Consider the following 20120-nt stretch of genomic DNA (forward strand, 5'->3'; position numbering starts at 1 on the left):
TGGAACAGCAAATGTGGACAAAGAAAAACAATGGGAGAATTGATAAGCTAATATTTCTGAACAATTTATTTTATTTTATTTTGGGGGGTTAACAGTACATTATTTATTTATTTATTTTTATATGAAATTTATTGTCAAATTGGTTTCCATACAACACCCAGTGCTCATCCCAACAGGTGCCCTCCTCAATGCCCATCACCCACTTTCCCCTCCCTCCCACCCCACATCAACCCTCAGTTTATTCTCAGTTTTTAAGAGTCTCTTATGGTTTGCCTCCATCCTTCTCTAACTTTTTTCTTCCCTTTTAAGCTTATAGTCCAGTGGTAGTGCAGGGGTGAGGTTTCAAAGTAGTGCTGTAAGTGCTGTGATGGAGTGATTAGGGATACCAGGGGACACTTGAAAGGAGCACCTAACACCAACAAGAGTGTCAGGGATAATGTCTTGGGGGAATTGATGTCTGATCTGAGACTCCAAAGATAGATGGCAAAAGGAGGTAAATCCTGGAAGAAAATGGTCCCCACAGAGAGAAAGACATTGCCAACACCAGAGCTGAGTGAAATAAAGTTCAAGAAACTGCAAGAAGTTTAGTAGAACTGCTGAGTGCAGTTATGGGGAAGAGGCAGAGCTCACTTCAGAGGGTTTTGTGTGCCATAAAAGTATATGATAGTGCAGCATTATTTTATGGCCTCAAATTCAACCAGGTATCCCTATGGCCTGAAATATGCTTTCCTATATGCTCTTTCTCCCTTTAACTACATGGATATTTTAATCAACTGAATGAATGGATAAACATTCATATATATATATATATATACATATATATGTATATATATATGTGTATATATATATATATATTCACCACACACACACACACACACACACTGGAATATTACTTGGAGATCAAAAAGAATGAAATCTTGCCATATGCAGCAATGTGAATGGAACTAGAATGCATTATACTAAGCAAAATAAGTCAGTTACAGAAAGACAAATATCATATGATTTCATTCGTATGTGGAATTTAAGAAACAAAACAGATGAACATAAGAGAAGGAAAGGAAAAATAATATAAAAACAGAGAGGGAGGTGAACTGTACAAGACTCTTAAATACAGAGAACAAAATGAGGGTTGCAGCAGGGGTGTTGGATGGGGGGATGGGCTAAATGGGTGATGGGCATTAAGGAGGACAATTGTTGGAATGAGCGTTGGGTGTTATACGTGTGAATCGCTAAATTCTACTCCTGAAACCATTACTATACCATATGTTAACTAACTTGGATTTAAATAAAAGAAAAAAAGAAAAAAATTCCATTATGGATCTGTATTTAGGTATTAAACTACTTATTGAGTAAAACAAACAGCTAAAAAACCCCCAACTATGTGGATACTTTATTCATTACCCTTCCATCTTTAGCCAAAAAGCTAGAAATAATCCAAAAATGTCCATCAACCCAAATGTTTGTCCATGAATGGATAAACAAATTGTGCTATGTCTGTGGAATATTATTTGGCTATAAAAAGAAATGCAGTGGTAATATATGCTACGACATGAATGAATCTTAAAAAAAAATCATGATGAGTGAAAGATGCCAGACACAAAAGGCCACATATTGTATGGTTCCATTTATATGAAGTATCCAGGGTAGGCAAATCCACAGAGACAGAAAGTAGGGTAGTTATTTCCGGAGGCTGGAGGAGGGGAGAATGGGGAGCAACTACTTAAAGGGTAGAGGGATTCTTTTTGGGGTGATAGAAATGTTCTGGAATTAATAATAGTGATGGTTGAACAACTTCATGAATCGTCTTAAAACCACTGGATTGTATGTAAATTATATGCCTACAAAAATCCAACAATAGGTGTAGATGAAACAAGTTTGGCAATATATTGATAATTATTGCAGTTAGGTGATGGGTAGTAGGGGTTTGTTGTATCATACCCTCTTAAAACAACAAAACAAGCAAGCCAAAAAACCCCTTCCATGTTACTCACCTTCCTCCTTGCATTTAGATAATGTCATGTCACAAAGAAAATAGAAGCCCAGAGATAACCACTCACTCAGCTTGTGGTCACCAAACCTTAATGTTTGCTTACAGCCTCTTCTTATTCACTCACCCCTGTGTTTCACACACGCTTTGAGCCAAACGTTTTGCTAGGAGTTGGGGATACTGCAATGAACACAAGGTATAGCCTCCACACTCAGGACTTCGCCATCTGGAGGAAAGCCAGGCAATAGATTGAGTAGTGAGGGGAGGACATGTGTGAATGTCTTGAGGCAAGAGAGAGCCCAGTGTGTCTGAGGATGGAAAGAAGTCAAGTGTGACTGAAGGATAGAGGGTGAGCAGGCAAAGGCAGCAGACGAGGTGGTGCAGGTAGGCAGGGGTGAGGTCAGGCAGGGCCTTTGAGGCCACTAAAGAGTTTAAGTAATCAAAGCCTCTTCAGATGCTGTCACTTCTTCAAGAGCAGTTCTTTTAAGTTTACTTTGAGAGAGAGAGAGAGAGAGAGAGAGAGCAAGTTGGGGGAGGGGCAGAAGAAGGAGAGAGAGAATCCCAAGGAGGCTGTGTGCTGTGCTGACAGCCTGCTGATGTGGGGCTTGATCTCACAAACCATGAGATCATGACCTGAGCCGAAATCAAGAGTTGGATGCTTAACTAACTGAGCCACCCAGGTGCCCCACGGGCAGTTCTTTTTCATCTGTGTAGGCAGGAAATGAAAGTATCAAGAAGAATGGAGAAGTCAGTTGTCTTTCCCTCAGCATGAGCAAAGATGTCTCTGCTAAGGATGATAATCAGTGTGCCTGGTTGCCTTCTGTTATTTATTGCCCCAAACAACAGGATGTCATGGTAGGTATGGGGCAGAGGGAGATCATATGGATGATGAACCCAGAACAAGACGGGTATCTGTCATCAAAGAATGCTATCGCGTGTGGCTCTACTCCTACTGGGTGGGATGGGGAATCTGACACTCTGCCTTCTGCAGTGATTCTTATTGCTATTCCTACTCCCTTCTTAAGTGAAGCTCCCTTGAACCTCAAGGCCACCTGTCACGGGTCTTGTTTATAACTGTAGCCCAGCTATACATTTTGCTATTCTGACTGTGCTGTTCCAGCATGCCTCTGGTCAGACGCTGCTGGGTGTACAGACTTGGGTCAATGTCCATTCATGAAGGTTACACCTGGTCCCGTTATCTTATTTCTGAACCCAGCTTGTTGAGACTTGGAAGAATATTTCCAAAGACTGCGAGAATAAGATGTTAGAGCTTCACTACCACAGAAGTGAAGGAAATTGTACATGACATGGAGGAGAAGTGGTGCCATCCTATTCTGGATGTCAAACAGGAGGTACCGCTGCTTAGTGTCCTCTCTGGAGAATAGAACTCAGCTCCTTGAAGTCAGCTGAGGTTCTCTGAAAATGAGAGGTTCTTAGACTGAGAAGCTCTTTGTAGCCATCCTTCTTTGGCATGAAATCATGGCATTTGTGAGAAGGCCTCTAATGCAACCATAAGATGTGAAGCTTATAGTGGTAAGGGCCTAGATGCCAACCCAATGTGCATTGCGTGGCTGGTGGCATTACCAAGGAGCCCAGTGGTACTGACTTCAGGACACAGATGTCACAGCTCTGGAGCCAACTACAATGAAAATTAAGGTTACCACTCCTTTGAGTGCAATTATGGTGTCAGGCTACAACTTTAACCTTCCAGCAGGTGTGGATTAGCAGGTAGAGCGCCAGTGAGTTTGGCCTGTGTGTTTGCCATTGCAAATACTTTTAAATGAACTGCTGGCAGATACACAGTTTTCTGTACGAGTCCGTCCACAAGTACAGGTTTGCCCTGACAGAGGTATACATCTTCTGTTAGACTTGTCTACCTGGAGTATGCCTTTTTAAAAAGACACTTCTCCTAGTCTGACAGGAAGGCAAATAGCACTGTTCAGCACTGTCCTCATTAACTGTTTCTTTATAATACATTTTCTGAAATTCTGTATGTACGTTGGGTTTAAAGTTTACACATTCGGTTGGGCATTCTGTGTGACATGGGGAAGCTAAGGGTAATGTGGTTATGGAAGGGACTTGGCCTGATGTGAGGGCTTTGGCTGGCTGACAATTTCATGTGAGCTATTCACTCCTCTGGGGCTTGATTAGATCTGAACAGAGTACTAATGGCAATTCCTAGATATCTCTAGAGGCTGGCAAGACTTTATGAATGAACTGTCACTTCTTTCTTGCAGTCTTCCAGCAGAGCTAGGAAGCACAGCTAATCCAAGCCTTTGGACTCCATTTTATTTCTCATCCAATGTTTTTTTCAGCAGAAAAGCACAGGGTTTAAACTACTCACTATAGTGGCAAAACAATTTGTGTATTTGTACCTGTAAATTTATGCACTGTCTTAATTTATGTAAGATTTTGGTGCGTATTTCTCAGCTTTTAAGGCTAACTTACACATCTTATTTTTCTATTTCCATGTGAGAATATCACAGCCCAAGGATATGTCATGGCATAAGGAAAAATAAAAGTGCTACCAAAAAGAAAAAGAAAAAAAAAAATCCCAAACAGGACAAAACAAACAAGGGCTTTTTTTTTTTTTTTAATATATGAAATTTATTGTCAAATTGGTTTCCATACAACACCCAGTGCTCATCCCAAAAGGTGCCCTCCTCAATACCCATCACCCACCCTCTCCTCCCTCCCACCCCCCATCAACCCTCAGTTTTAAAGTAGGAGGGTTGACATGATCAGATTTGCATTTTAAAACACTCTGGCCTAGAGGTGGAGGGTGGACGGGAGACAGCATGAGAAAGTGAGCCAAGAGGGTATGAGCATGAGTGGGACAAGACCAACAGGGCCTGCCGAGGAGAACGAGGAGGAGGGTGCCAGAGAGAGCCTGGTATCATGGGAAGCGGGCAGACCAACCAATCAACCAACCAACCAAAGAAACATGCACAAAACAGGTCAAAGAATTATGTCGTACAGAGGTGAAATTAAAGTAGTTCTGGTGGGAAGAGGAAAGATAGGATTTAGTTCGTCCTGATTGGAGGAGGGCAAAATGTGGCCTGCTCCAAGTGCACTGGACTTCTTTGACTATGATTTGCCCTCTCTTGCTTCCAGACCATCTCCTTTCTCTGCCTTGGGCACTTTTATCCCACTTTTACTGGACCTTCATCTGGCTAACACTTACCCTCAAGGGCCAGCTTATATGTCACTTCTTTCAGAGGCCTATCATGACCCTGTAAGTCTGGGTTAGGGAATGTTCCTCTAAGCTTTCAGAGCCTCCTGTATTTCCACTATTATAAACAGCCCTCATCAACTGTAGGGTAATTGCCTTTTTATTTGTCTGTATCCTTCAATAGACCGTCGGTTCCTTGAGGGCCGGGCTGAAGCTTAATATATTGTTTACCCTCTGCGCCTAGCACAATGCTGGACACATGCCAGGGACACAATAAACACTTGTTTGAGAGAGTTAATGAACCTTGTCCTGAGTCAACATTGATGCAGACCTTTCAAATTAAGGAAGAATTAAAATATGATAATAATAGCCAGCTAGTTCTTTCTCTTTGAAAATTACTAGGGAAATGGGTCTACTTACATGTATAAGGTCAAAGTTTCTCATGGTTATTTTAGACCAAGTTTCTCTTGCCATTTCCATTAGATCTCAAACAAAAGGTCATTTTGGCTGTAAATTTCTTTTCACTCTTGCGGCATAAACTCAAATCTAGTACAGATATCTCCTCATCTGAAGTGTTTATTTTCAATCAATTTTTATTTTGTGCCTCTGGGGAGACCAGCAATGTTGGGTGTTGTGGGAAACACATGCCTGGGAACTCTTTTTTCTTCTGGTTATTGCAGGCTGTGGAAATCGTCTGCTGAAGGTGACACTGGGCAGGGCTGAGGGTCACTGTGAGGATGTTCACATCATCCCCTCCTGCTGCCACCAGAGGATATGTTCTGAACCTTCAAAATGCTCCCATAGTCTCCTAGACACTGAGAAGGTTCACCTCCAGGAAATGAAGAGGCTATAATTTGGCTAATAAATGAATCTTTCCTCTACTTGAAATGTTTTTATTGCCTGAACTGGGTTACCTCCCATATAGGATGTCACTCTGGCAAGGAGTGCAGTCTGTGTGGTTTTTTCTACAAGTCTATCAGCGTCAGTTGGCTATTTACATGAATCAGGCTGGTGGGAGAAAAGCCATGCTGAAATTCAGTATTAGATAAATCGGTGGTAGGAATATTGTAAACCACTTTATATAGTTACCACTGAGCTAAGTGTAAGGTGGGTGTGTGTGTATGTATATATATAATTTAAATTTTCCCTACTTTATCTGCTTGCATTTAAAACTCAGACACTGTCACAATTTCTCTTATTAAACAATCTATCTTAAGAATATTTCCTGACATTTTGATTGATGTGATGTCTGAAGGAAGTGTGTTTGTATTAACCCTGAGAAAACTGTAGACAGGGAAGCTCTCTTTATTTTCCTTAAGACCAGTTCAACTACAAACCTATCTCTTGCTCTAGATAGTGAAGGGAGGGGATCTGGGGTGCAGACTTTGAAAAAAATTAACCAAATAACCTCATAACTACAACTGTTTTTTAACTCCTTAGATGGAAATGAGCAGGGTGCTAAAGCAGTGTGTAGCATGGAGAAGCTGAACCAAGTCTTGGGAATCAGAGAAGGCTTCCCTAAGACATAGTTGAGCAGAGACCTACAAAATGAGTAGGATTTGGGATGAATAATTGTGGGGACATGACTTGTGGGGGTTGAGTGGAGGTATGAAGAGGGTGAAAGTTTTAACTTAGAAGAAACTTAGATTGCTCTTGACTATCAATGTGGCTGGAGCTAGCAAATGAAGAGGGCAGAGGAGGAGGAAGAGGTGAAAGAGGTCAGTGGGGTCACATAATGCAGGTCCCCTAAGCCATGAAAAGGAACTTTGGATTTATTCCTAGAAGCAATGGGAAGTCATCCATACTTTCTGAACAAGGGAGTGATATGGTCATGTGTGTTTTTATTTTAATGTTTATTTATTTATTTTGAGAGAGAGAGAGAGAGAGAGAGAGAGAGAGAATGCCAAGCAGGCTCCACACTGTCAATGCAGAGCCTGATGCAGGGCGTGATCTCATGAACCACGAGATCATGACCTGGGCCAAAATCAAGAGTCAGATGCTTATGGAACCAGAAAAGACCCCGAAGAACCAAAGCAATCTTGAAAAAGAAAACCAAAGCAGGAGGCATCACAATCCTGAACTTCAAGCTGTATTACAAAGCTGTAATCATCAAGACAGTATGGTACTGGCACAAGAAACAGACACTCAGATCAATGGAACAGAATAGAAAACCTAGAAATGGACCCACAAATGTGTGGCCAACTAATCTTTGACAAAGCAGGAAAGAATATTCAGTGGAATAAAGACAGTCTCTTCTGCAAGTGGTGCTGGGAAAACTGGACAGTGGCATGCAGAAAAATGAACCTGGACCACTTTCTTACACCAGACACAAAAATAAACTCAAAATGGATGAAAGACCTAAATGTGAGGCAGGAAGCCATCAAAATCCTCAAGGAGAAAGCAGGAAAAAACCTCTTTGATCTTGGCTGTAGCAACTTCTTACTCAACACATCTCCAGAGGAAAGGGAAACAAAAGCAAAAATGAACTACTGGGACCTCATCAATATAAAAAGCTTCTGCACAGCAAGGGAAACAATTAGCAAAACTAAAAGGCAACCGACGGAACGGGAGAAGATATTTGCAAATGACACATCCGATAAAGGGATAATATCCAAAATCTATAAAAAACTTATCAAACTCAACACACAAAAAACAAATAATCCAGTGAAAAATGAGGAAAAGAAATGAATAGACACTTCTCCAAAGAAGACATCCAGATGGCCAACCAACACATGAAAAAATGCTCAACATCACTTATCATCAGAGAAATACAAATTAAAACCACAATAAGATGCCACCTCACACCTGTCAGAATGGCTAACATTAACAACTCAGGCAACAACAGATCTTGACGAGGATGCAGAGAAAGAGGATCTCTTTTGCACTGCTGGTGGGAATGCAAACTGGTGCAGCCACTCTCGAAAACAGTATGGAGGTTCCTCAAAAAATTGAAAATAGAACTACCCTAAGACCCAGCAATTGCACTACTAGATATTTATCCAAGGGATACAGGTATGCTGTTTCGAAGGGGCACATGCACCCCAATATTTATAGCAGCACTATTGACAATAGCCAAAGTATGGAAAGAGCCCAAATGTCCACTGATGGATGAATGGATAAAAAAGATGTGGTATATATATATATATATATATATATATATATATATATATATACAATGTAGTATTACTCAGCAATTAAAAAAATAATAAAATCTTGCCATTACAACTACTGGATGGAACTAGAGGATATTATGCTAAGTGAAATTACAGAAAGACAAATATCATATGACTTCACTCATATGAGGACTTGAAGACACAGAACAGATGAACATAAGGGAAGGGAAGAAAAAATAAAAGCTATATTAAAGCAGGGAGGGGAACAAACCATAAGAGACCCTTAAATATGGAGAACAGAGGGTTGCTGGAGGGGTTGTGGAAGGGGGGTGGGCTAAATGGGTAAGGGGTATTAAGGAATCTACTCCTGAAATCATCATTGCACTGTATGCTAACTAATTTGGATGTAAATTTACAAAAATTTAAAAATAATTTAAAAAAAAGGTCAGATGCTTAACCAACTGAGCCACCCAGGTGCCTCGTCATGTGTGCTTTTTTTATAAAAAATTTTTTTAATGTTTATTTTTGAGAGAGAGAGAGACAGAGCACAAGTGGGAAACGGGAAGAGAGAGAGAGCGAGAGAGAGAGAGAGAGAGAGAGAATCCAAAGCAGGCTCCAGGCTCTGAATTGTCAGCACTGAGCCTGATGCGGGTCTCAAATCCATGAACTGTGAGATCATGACCTGAGCCGAAGTCGGACGCTCAACTGCCTGAGTCACCCCGGTGCCCCTCATCATGTATGCTTTTAAAGGACCACCCAAGGATCCTGTGGGTAGACAGGGAATGCCAGTTCTGTGCAGTGGTTCAGGAGAGAGATGACGGAAGCTGGGACCATGGTATTGACAGTGGAGAGGGAGCAAAGTGCAAAGATTCTAGAAGTTTCCTGGAGGCCTAGAAGCCAGAACTTGTTGAATGACTATCTGTAAAAGACCTCAGAAGCTGGGTTGTGGCAGCTCTAGTCCTCTAGATTTCTGGCACAAAAACTTGGGTGGAGGGCAATGCCCAGGGAACACAGGTTTGGGGTGCAGTTGGGAAAGTGAGTACTGCATGAGCTTGGTGTGCAATTGCAAGCATGAGGAGCTTATGAGTAGGTATCAGAAGAGAGTTCTGAGCTGGGGATCCTAGATGGAAGAAATCACAAACACGGAGTGGATGGGTTTACTTAGGGACAGTAGGGAGTAAGAAGAAGAGGACCTCAGTTAAGAAGGTAGATCTCAGGTTGAGTATTCTTATCACAATAAAATTTGAAAGTTAATAAATAAAAGAAGACCGACCGCTGAGCTCCAAAGAACTCCAGCACTGGGGTTTGGGTGGAGCGGCAGGAGGAGCCTGCAGACGATGCTGCGAGGGATCATTTTGAGAACTGGAAGGAAAACTGGGAGACTTACATCATCCAAGTCTGAGAAGAGAGTAACTCAAGAAGGGACATAACTGAGTATCAGAACTGCTGAAATATCAACGGAGAAGAGGTCTATGAAGCACTCGAATAATTTAGCAAAATAGAAGTCACTGGTGACATCGACCAAGGCTTTGCTAAAGTAATGAAGCTTAACTCCCTTTGGAGTGGGTTAATAATGATAAATAAATAATAAGTGATAAGTGATAAATAATGAAAAATAAATAAAAAGCACACAATCTTCTCTGGCTTTACAGACACTAAAGATTAATACTACTTTAATCACCACAACAGCCCTATGAGGCAGGTACTCTTATTACACCATTCTGTAGGTGAGGAAACAAAGGCACAGAGAGGTTGAGTGTCTTGCCCAAAGTCATATGGTAGAAGCAGGATCCAAGCTCAGGCAATTCAGGTCACAAATCCATTTTCTTAGTGGCTAGCCTGCCCTGGCTGCTAAGTGTGTAAAGAGGACTAGAGACTGTAGACAACTCTTCAGAGAAGCTTGGCTGTGAATAGGGAGTCTGTACAGTAGATAGATATAAAAGGGGGTGGTCCCAGAAGGGTAATTTATGTTTAAGATAGGACACGGATGGAGAGTGTTCCAGTATTCATTAGAAGGACCTATCAGGGGGCGCCTGGGTGGCTCAGTGGGTTAAGTGTCCGACTTCAGCTTAAGTCACAGTCTCACAGTTTGGGAGTTTGAGCCCCACGTCGGGCTCTGTGCTGACAGCTCAGAGCCTAGAGCCTGCTTCAGATTCAGGCTCCCTTTCTTTCTGCCCCTGCCCCCACTTGCGCTCTGTCTCTCTCTCAAAAATAAACATTAAAAAAAGAAAAAAAAAAAAAGGAAGGACCTGTCAGTGGGACTGAAGTTGTGGGAGAATGAAATGAGGATGGATGAAGAGCTGGAGGGGGGAGGAGCCAGAGCACAGAGGGATGGTCACCTGTTGGAAGTTGTAGAAATTCTTCCCCTATTGTCACAGGAGGCAAGAAGAGAGTGAGTACAGTAAGGAAGTCTGAGGGAAGAAATGCCTTTCTTGCATTCAGTCTCTGTGAAATGCAAGGTTGGGCCATTTTCTGAGAGAGGACTGGGGAATGTGAGGTGGGGTAGAGGGAGGGGGGTAGAGCTGGTAGAAGAAATGCAAAGTAAAACTGCGAAGTAATATCGAGGACACAAGAGGCATCAAACTGGTGATTCCAGAAAACTACAGGGAAAAGAAACAATTGTGTTGGTATAGCTGCAGTTCTGGGGAGTGTGGGTAGGGTCATAATCACACAGAAAATGATTTTTGGGCAGGGGGCATGGTTAACAGCATATGGGGAATTCAAGTTCTTTATGTGCTCCCAGCAAGTCTGAGAACCAGCTGTTGGGGTTAGGAGAAGACGAAACTCAGAATAATAAATACTGGGAACCGAGATGAATTATACACACAAGCCTCTTCTGTTCAGATGCAGATCTAAGAAACTGATTCACTCAACACCCAAGTGAGCACTCCGAGGGGCCGAGTGCAAGCCCTACTCTCAGTTGGCAAGGCCTCCATTGTCCAGATAGACTTCTCCTTAGAAGACGAGAGAAAAACTCCTCTCAACAACGTGTTTGTAAAAACAAGCAGACCAGAATAATGGGAAAGCAATGACATTCTCCGCTCTCAGGGGAAAAGCAGAGCTTGGGAAACAACTTATGGTACGAACCATAAGAAATGTTCAGAAAGCCCTTTAGCATTCTTAATAGGTTGTAAGGGGACACAAAACCCATGAAGCAGGACCAGACTCCATAAGAAGACCAGAGGATACAATGACAATAAAGGGTGGTGGGGAAGAGAGAGAGAAAGAAATAGGATTTTCCCATACACTCCTCAGCCATTCTGGATTTTTGTGGTGGGAGGAAGGAACGATGTGATCATTTCCCGAGGGTCCCATGTGCTTGTTGATCCCCATAGCAATTCTGTGGTGCGGGCATTACTCCCATTTTAAAGGTGGTAAAAGGAGGCTAAGAGAGGGTAAGTGATTTGCCCAAAGCAAGGGAAGAGGGAAACTGAACAAAAGACGGTTTGACTTTAAGGAGCTGGACTTCCAGCTCCCAGAATGGGCACCACAGGTTAATGAGGGAAGAAACATACAGAAAGGGGCCGGGTTTAGGCTATTTTAGGTCCCAGTAGTCTTTTTTTTTTATTATATGAAATTTATTGTCAAATTAGTTTCCATACAACACCCAGTGCTCATCCCAAAAGATGCCTTCTTCAATGCCCATCACCTACCCTGAGTATTCTTAGTGTATAAATAGAACAGCAACAATGGCTACTGTACTAAGGGCCAATTATATGGCAGGCATTTTTCTGACTCTCAGAGCAATCCTGCCTACGTATCATCACCCTCTTTTTTTTCAGATGGGGAAACTGAGGCCCATAGAGACTAAGCGATTTGCCCAGGTATATGAGTTTTCTACTGCTGCTATAACACATTACTACAAACTTTGTAACGAAAGCAACACATGTTTATCTTACAATTCTGTAGGTTAGCAGTCTAACACAGGTCTCACAAGGCCATAATCAAGATGCCAACAGGGCTGTGTCCCTTTCTGGATCCATTGCCTTGACTTCTAGCTGCTAGAGGTGGCCCACATTCTTTGGATCCTGGTCCCTTTCCTCTATCTTCAAAGCTGGTAAGATTATTTGGGTCTTTTTCCTGTAATATCCATCTGACCGTTTTCCCACAGTCTTGCCCCTCTCTAAGCACAGCAGGAAAACCAGATTTGGGCCCACTGGGATAATCTCCCCACCTCAAGGTCTTTAATGTCATCACATCTGCAAAGTCCTTTTTTTTTCACATTGAGGTGGTATATTCACAAATTCTGGAGATTAGGATGTGGACATTTCTGGGGCCATTATTCTGCACATCACATCAAGTTAAAAAAGTATTGAAGGGCTGAGCCTAGAATTTAATTTAGATTTGGTCTAAATTAAGTAGGAAATCCTACTGGCTCTATCTTCAGAATATATCCAGAATCCTCTAGTTCTCCCACTGCCATTTCTACTAACTTGGTCCAAGCCATGCCATCGCCTACTAGAGGGGATTACTTCTACAGCTTCATAATCGTTCTCCTGCTCTATCCTTGCCCCCAGTCCATTCTTAACATAGTAGCCAAAGTGATCCTTTAAAAATGTCTCAGATCAGGGCATCTGGGTGGCTCAGTTGGTTGAGCATCCAACTTCGGCTCAGGTCATGATCTTGCGGTTCGTGAGTTCGAGCCCTGCATCGGGCTCTGTGCTGACAGCTCAGAGCCTGGAGCCTGCTTCGGATTCTCTGTCCCCCTCTCTCTCTGCCCCACCCCTGCTTGTGCTCTGTCTCTCTCTGTCTTTCAAAAATGAATGAACATAAAAACATTTTTAAAAAGCGTCTCAGATCATGTCAGTTTTCTGTTCAAAAGCTTCCAGTAACTCTTAATTTCTGTCTAAATTAAGGACACGGTCCTTACATGGCTTATGAGGCCTACATAATCCTCCCTCCAATCCAGGGGTCTCCAGTGACTCTTCCCTCACCTTGCTCCAACACACTGGCCTTTTGCCTGCATTGACACACCAGGATTATTGCCAGAGCCATAAGTGGGAAGGGGCTCTGCATTTTTGCAGAAGGGGCTCTGCCTCCTCCCCCAGTACCCTGAAGTAGAATGGGAGGGCATAGCCTGGTTCTGGGATGCTTCTTTGTTAGCTGGGGATCTGGAGGGGAAGTGGGAGGAGGATGAACATCTGCTGACTTCACTGCTCATGGCTGTGCAAGTGGTTTCCCTTTTCCCTCTGGTAATCCCAACTTCCTACTCATAAATGCTGTGAGGCTGATGGTCAGATACTCACTTTTGCATGGGGTACTCATGCATGTTTGTAAGGGCTTCTCCACTGCACAAGTCCTGTATGTGGGGGATGGACTGGCTTCTATTCATGGTAGTATATTCCAGTTTCTTGCTGCTTGGAAACCCTTGTCCAGGGTCTGGCCTTCTTGGGTGGGCCCAGTGCCCTCTCTCAGTGTCAAACCAGATCCACAAGAAACTCACCCATCTTTGCCACATGCAATGATATGACCTATGAGGTCATATGCTATACAGAGACAGCTATAGAGCTGTCTCTCCCTCCACCCTGCCATATCCCTCCAATGCTCTTCCTTGCTCAGGCAGGAGACAAAGGAAAGTTAACAAGTCTGCTTTCCAAGTGAGATTCCTGTCTCACACCTGGTATTTACCAGGGATTCTCTTAGAACCTCTTACACTTGGCTTTGGTGAATGTGGGGAGGCACTTCTTTCCCCAACGGCTCCTCTAGACCCCAAACTTGAGGCTGTAAAGACACCCTCCTTCTCCCAAGCCAGGTTGAGGAAGGAAGGTGGGGAAGATGAGCACTGCAAAGAATGTGGTTGGCTTTGGTGATGCGTAAGGGAACAGAGTGCTTGGGCTTATGAGAGCATAAGATCCAAGAAAGGCACATCTCTTCAGAATGCCAAGTACTTGCTGCCTTATTTTTTCAGCACCTTACTCTTTCTTACTCCTCATACTCTACTGCCAGGAAATCAGGAAAACTTCCACACACTATGACAGGTGTAAAAGTCATCAGGATATGCAGTTATGATGGAGCGAAAGGTTCCAGTTGAACAGAGGAAAAGGTCATCTGCTAGTTAGAGAACAACTACATGTTGGCCAGATTGGCTTAATTGGTGAAGAAGCATCCAATTAAGTAGGGGGACTTTAAATTTCACTTTAGTAGGGGTCTAAAATTTCACTTTAAAATTTTTTAAATTAAATTAAAAATTTTTAACTATTTTTGTAGAAATTATCTTTTAAAGTTTATTTATTTATTTTGAGAGAGAGAGAGAATGAGAGAGAGAATGAGGGGGGGAAGGACAGAGAGAGAGAGAGAGAGAATGCCAAGCAGGCTCTGCACTGTCAGAGCGTAGCCTAGGGTGGGGCTTAAACTCACAAACCATAAAATTTCACTCATTCATGGCTAAAAATTATTTTTAAGACTCTTATTTAAAAAAATTTTTAATGTTTATTTTTGAGAGAGAGGGAGAGAGACAGAACACTAGTGGGGGAGGGGCAGAGAGAGAGGGAGACACAGAATCCCAAGCAGGCTCCAGGCTCTGAGCTGTCACCACAGAGCCCGATGTGGGGCCTGAACCCACAAAACCCAAGATCATGACCTGAGCCAAAGTCAGACGCTTAACTGAGACACCCAGACGCCCCTCCAATTTGAGTACACTCTTATTTTTAGTATTTTTTCCCTCTGTTTTAAAAAGCAATGCTTGTTGTGGTACCTGGGGGGGGCTGTGTCAGTTGAGCATTCAACTCTTGATTTTGGCTCAGGTCATGATCCCAGGATCATGGGATTGAGTCCTGCATTGGATTCTATGCCAAGTGTGGAGCCTGCTTAAGATGCTCTCTCTTTCTTCCTCTGTCCCTCTCCCCTGCTTGTGCTCTCACTCCCTCTCTAAAGAAACAAACAAACAAACAATAAAAAGTAAAAAACATATGTCTCCAGCACTTACTTGAGGAAATAAAGAAAAGTTTCAATAAGAAAACAAAAAATCTGCAGTTGCATAGCTGAGGGATAATCAGTTTGGTGGAGATAGAACTCTGATTTAGGGCAGCTTAAGATTATATCATAAAAGAAAGATTTTACTTTGTTTTATTTTCTGTTTTGAGAACTGCACAATGGACCCATCTGGGGTAATGAGATTTGGAATATGAAATTTATCAAAAACCAGTAGAGCCCAGAGACAACAGAAATCTTTGTTCTGCTTTAAATAAGTTCACTGTAGTGATAAGAAATGTTTACCCATAAGAAGAAACTCCTAGGACTTATTTTCTCTCCTTCTGTGATGCCTCCTTGCTCCTGACTATGCCTTGAATTTAGTGTTAACATGTGTTATGCATGGGCGCTGAGATCTCATGTGGACTCTACTGAATGAGAACCACGATGGGAGAGGGGAATGGACAGGGGCTGGAAGAAGCCTTCTCAGGCCAAAGAAGACCCATTGCTGAAACGTTGGGATATACATTTCCTAGATTTTGGGTAGTTTCCTCTTCCTATGTCCTTCAGATTTTAAAGCACAGCAGTGAGCAGCACCAGTACTCCAGGGAGACAAAGATGTGAGGTAGTGTGGGGCCACAGCCCAGGAAAAGACTGGTGCCAGGAGTCCTGCATCAGGTGGAGTAAGGATGTCTTCTCTTACAGAATTTGTTAACTAGAGGGTGACCACAGTCAATATTCCATGATCTTAAAGCTCTCTGTTTTACTCATTCCCCCTTTATGATTTCCTTTTAGTCGTTATAAACTTAAAATCAAAAAAAAAAAAAAAAAAAAAAAAAGATATTTTCGTATACTTTAGGGCTATTTTGGTTTTTTAAAGTGAAGAGTGTATGAGTGAGCGAGAAAGAGTAAAAGGAAAAGAAAGGGCTTATAGCATTGTAACTAAAAGTCTCAAACCCTTGATAAGAAAACACTATGTGCTCTGCTACTATTTACTGTTCTCAGAATAGCAAATATAGAAATACTAATATTAACACCACTACTACTACTACTAACAATAGAAAATATAGAAATTTTTTACTGTGTACCAGGCATTGTTCCATGGCTTCTACATGTAACTCAGTCCTCACAACTGCCACGTGAGGTCCTTAACCCTATTTTATATCTGGGTAAGTTAGAGCTCAGAAATAAAGTGAAGGGCTCAGAATTCTAACCTAGGAAGTCGCCTTAACTATTAGACATGCTGCTTCCGATATATTGCTTCGAGACAAAACCAAAACTGTAACATGCACTTAATCTGTTCACCCACAGATGCACTCTTCATCCAGAAGAAGGCAGTGGAGAGCATGGTGAACTGTACAGACTGCAGCCACACTCCAGCTCTGGCAACAATAAGAATAAGTGGCTTTTCCTTGGGCAAATCATATACTTTCTAAGCTCATATAATCTCTAAACTAAGATTAGTTTCCTTATCTGTGTAATAGGTCAGAGAATACCTATCTCAAAAGGTTATTTGAGGGACTAAATAACATAATATTTGAAAAGTCAAAAGAATGGTAGTCATTACACTTCCTGACAATTACTGTTGCATTAGATAGAAACTAAGAAGAACTTCTGTGTTGTATTCTGCATAAGCTAATATGGGTCATCTCATTTTTTTAGGGGAAATCACCCAATGTGTGGGAGGATGATGATGGAGAGGAGGTGTGCAGAGAAGGAGTTAACAGCCCACCGTAAGTGTATAGGGAGATGCTTGTGTCCTAGGCACCTGGGTAAGTGGAGAGAAGTATGGTGGGGGCAGAAGAAGACAGGGAAGGAGTCCAGGATGACTTCTGATGCTCAGCTTAGGAGGACTGAGGGAGGCTGGGAAATGGAGCCACTCAGGGTGGCAGCTCAGTAGGCTCCAGTCTCTGAGTGAAAGCTCCCATATCCCTTGCTTTCTCTACTTTGGCTATCCAAATCTAGGAATAGAACAGGTTCACATGGGGGAGGGAGACGTGTGAGAATGGACAGCAAGCGAGAATCAGAGCAAAGCACAGACAGCCTGGCCAGCAGCCGCAGAGGTCCAGGTTCAGCTCTACCGTGCAGACGACTGCGGGGAGATCTATGTGTTTTATAATTAGCACATGATAAGAGGAATGCTTTCTTCCATTTTGGCACGAGGTTCTGGAATGTACAGTCACAATCCTGGTATGCTATCAAAAGATTTTGTATCCCAAACCTTCTACTATTGTGTCACTGGTATGGCGGCTTGTGGGATAGTCTGGTAGGAAGCAAAAACCAGTACCTTTTTGATAACAATGAAAATCCTTGGATTTATATCCTATGACATGATGTTAGGGGCATTGTTTAGCACTTGGCATTGCTCTGAATACCGAGGGCAGAAGACCAAAGGAAAAAGTCTACTTTGAAAGCTCTCTCAGAACATATCTGAGGGAATTTGCTGGTTAATGCAAATACATGTCCAAACAAGTACTGGTTTACGTAGGGAGTACACAGAGCTGGCAAGCGTCACTTGGCATGAAGAGCGTGAGTAATGCTTCATTTTAATGAGGGATCTTGGGGGTCTATAATGAAGGGTACGTGGTATTTCCCATGTGTCTCTTTGAAACGTGCACTGAATGTACCCACAGTGGAAGAAAAGCCATTGGAAAGTATATATTTCCCAAAACTTCTGGGGCTCTGTAAGATTCAGATAATTAAAAAGAAACTTTTTAAACATTTATTCATTTTTGAGAGACAGAGCATGAGTGGGGGAGGGGCAGAGAGAGAGGGAGACATAGAACCTGAAGTAGGCTCCAGGCTCTGAGCACAGAGCCCGATGTTGGGCTGGAACCCGCAAACTGTGAGATCATGACCTGAACCAAAGTTGGACACTCAACCGACTGAGCCACCCAGGCGCTCCCAGATTCAGGTAATTTAATTGCAGACAAATGAATTCACAGAAATACATTCAGAGATCTCAGAATAAAAATCTTCCCTTCCCAGAGGTAACCATATATGAGTACACCGTAATGAGATTATATTTGGGAAGGCTAAGGGGGTTTTTGATTCTTAATGATTTTGATTTTTAAATGAACGTATCCTTGGAATAATTCATGCTTCCCTACACGACTCTTCTGAAAGATAAGAGTCATTTAAATATCAAGTTAATACATATCAAGTAAATATATTTAGTTTTAAGACATAATTTCAGTCACACTTCACCTGTGAGCCCTGATCATCTGGACCTTTTCTATCAGAGAAAATCAATACTTAACACTTTGGGTGGAAACAAAAGATCTAGGAAGTGACTAGGAAAACAAACATTCCCCAGTCTTTGACTAGTCAATGAAATGGCAGATGGAGTGAATGTTACTGCATGTTTGTCCTGGGGTCTATTGTCTGGATGTTCCCTTAGATCCAACCACCAGGTAGGACTTCCTAGAAACAAATTCCCCTTCTGGTCAGATCTGGGGCGTTATGTGGTCATTCATGCAAAGTATGTGAAGCACTGTACTGACCTTTATTTTGTATTTCTGAGTTGGCTGGAGCAAAACGCTCCATGGTTGCCTGGGCCTCCCAAAGCGCTCAGGGATTCTGGAGGGATTAAGTACAGTTCTGGGGTGTTTGGGAGAACTTGTTCAGTCCTTCAGTCTTAAAGGAAAGGATGGTGACCCAGAACTCAGGAAGAGAGTCCCAAGAGGCAGAAATGCTGGCAGGAGGGACCTCTTCTGTGTACACTAATATATCAAAGAGGACTTGGAATTCTAAAGAGAAGTGAGAAATTCTCTGTCTTAAAAGGAATAATTTTGAAACATTAAAACATGGTAAGAACTGAAATTAATGTGAAGTAAACTTAACAGGCAACTGTACTATTATCAGATTAATGTGGCACCACCCACTTGGGACCTATTCGTGCCCCAGAGGCCAAGTGGAGATTTCTTGTGATTTATTTATCCCAATTTGAAAAAACAAAACCCTTCAATGCATGCTATAATCACTAATTGCAAGACAGGTTCTAAACTGACTCAGGAAAATGTCCATTTTCCCTCGTTTCCTCTGAAGTTTAAGGTCACTCCTCTGAAGAGGCCATTTCTTCTGTTCTCATTTGCATTTGCTCACCAACAACAGCAACAACAACAAAAAAATCCCAAGCAAAAAGCCCTTAAGCAATAAAATCGCTGTCCAAGAAAAACATTTAGTTTGAAAAAGAGTTGAAAAATGTAGCCTTGGAAGAACCATTGCTTACATGGGATTGTTCAACAAATTCCTGTTGTGTGAGGTTTGGCATATACTTTCTAAAAATATAAGCATCTGGGGAAATGAGACAAAGCCCAGGTCCTGGACCAAATGAGGCACGCAGTGTGAATCTGTTAGTGATTATATCCATAATGAAATATGTGCCCAAATTTAGCAGTGCAAAATCTAATACAATACGAAAGCCCAGCAGGCACTGTCCTTACCATAATATATAGCCAACAGAGAAGGTACATATGGCGGCGAGTCCGCTGTTCCTGCTGGGATACGCATGGTGTGATGTCCTCATCTCAATTAATATAAAGGGCAAAACTGTTGTGTGCTGAAAAAGAACAGAGAACAGGTGACACAGATTCTTATCGCCCCTCAATGGTTGTTTTGTCTCTAGTAGGAGAATGGATAGTGCAGATTCCTAGCAAAAGCACCACAGCAGACAGCAGCTGGGTATGGCTCACCTAAGAGGTAGGAGGGATGGGAAAGCAAGTGGTGCATTGGTCACTCCATTGGCATTTTTCTCCTGTGTTTGAATTTTTAAAATTTTATTTTATTATGATTGTTATAGGAAATTTCAATAATATTGAAGGATGTATTAGAACATAAGAAAGGAATAAAAATAACTACTTTAGTATTTTGGCCTCTTTTTTGCCCTCTCCTTGTTCATATTATTTATACATAGTTAACATTGTGCTGTGCACACAAC

The 20120-nt window shown here is 42.1% G+C and overlaps 1 protein-coding gene across 8 annotated transcripts in view; it reads right to left on the bottom strand.

Annotated features, from left to right (window-relative positions):
- The window catches only part of AIG1 (androgen induced 1), a 321002-nt gene that overhangs the window by 101003 nt on the left and 199879 nt on the right, over window positions 1-20120 (bottom strand). For all 8 annotated transcript variants that reach the window (XM_040449003.1, XM_040449002.1, XM_040448997.1 and 5 more), the window contains one exon: window positions 19627-19742. In XM_040449003.1, coding sequence (XP_040304937.1) covers window positions 19627-19742 — 116 coding nt within the window. The remainder of the gene's footprint in view (window positions 1-19626; window positions 19743-20120) is intronic.

Source organism: Herpailurus yagouaroundi, unplaced genomic scaffold (genome assembly GCF_014898765.1).
Source record: "Herpailurus yagouaroundi ecotype Mexico unplaced genomic scaffold, PumYag 198, whole genome shotgun sequence".
Lineage (NCBI taxonomy): Eukaryota > Metazoa > Chordata > Mammalia > Carnivora > Felidae > Herpailurus > Herpailurus yagouaroundi.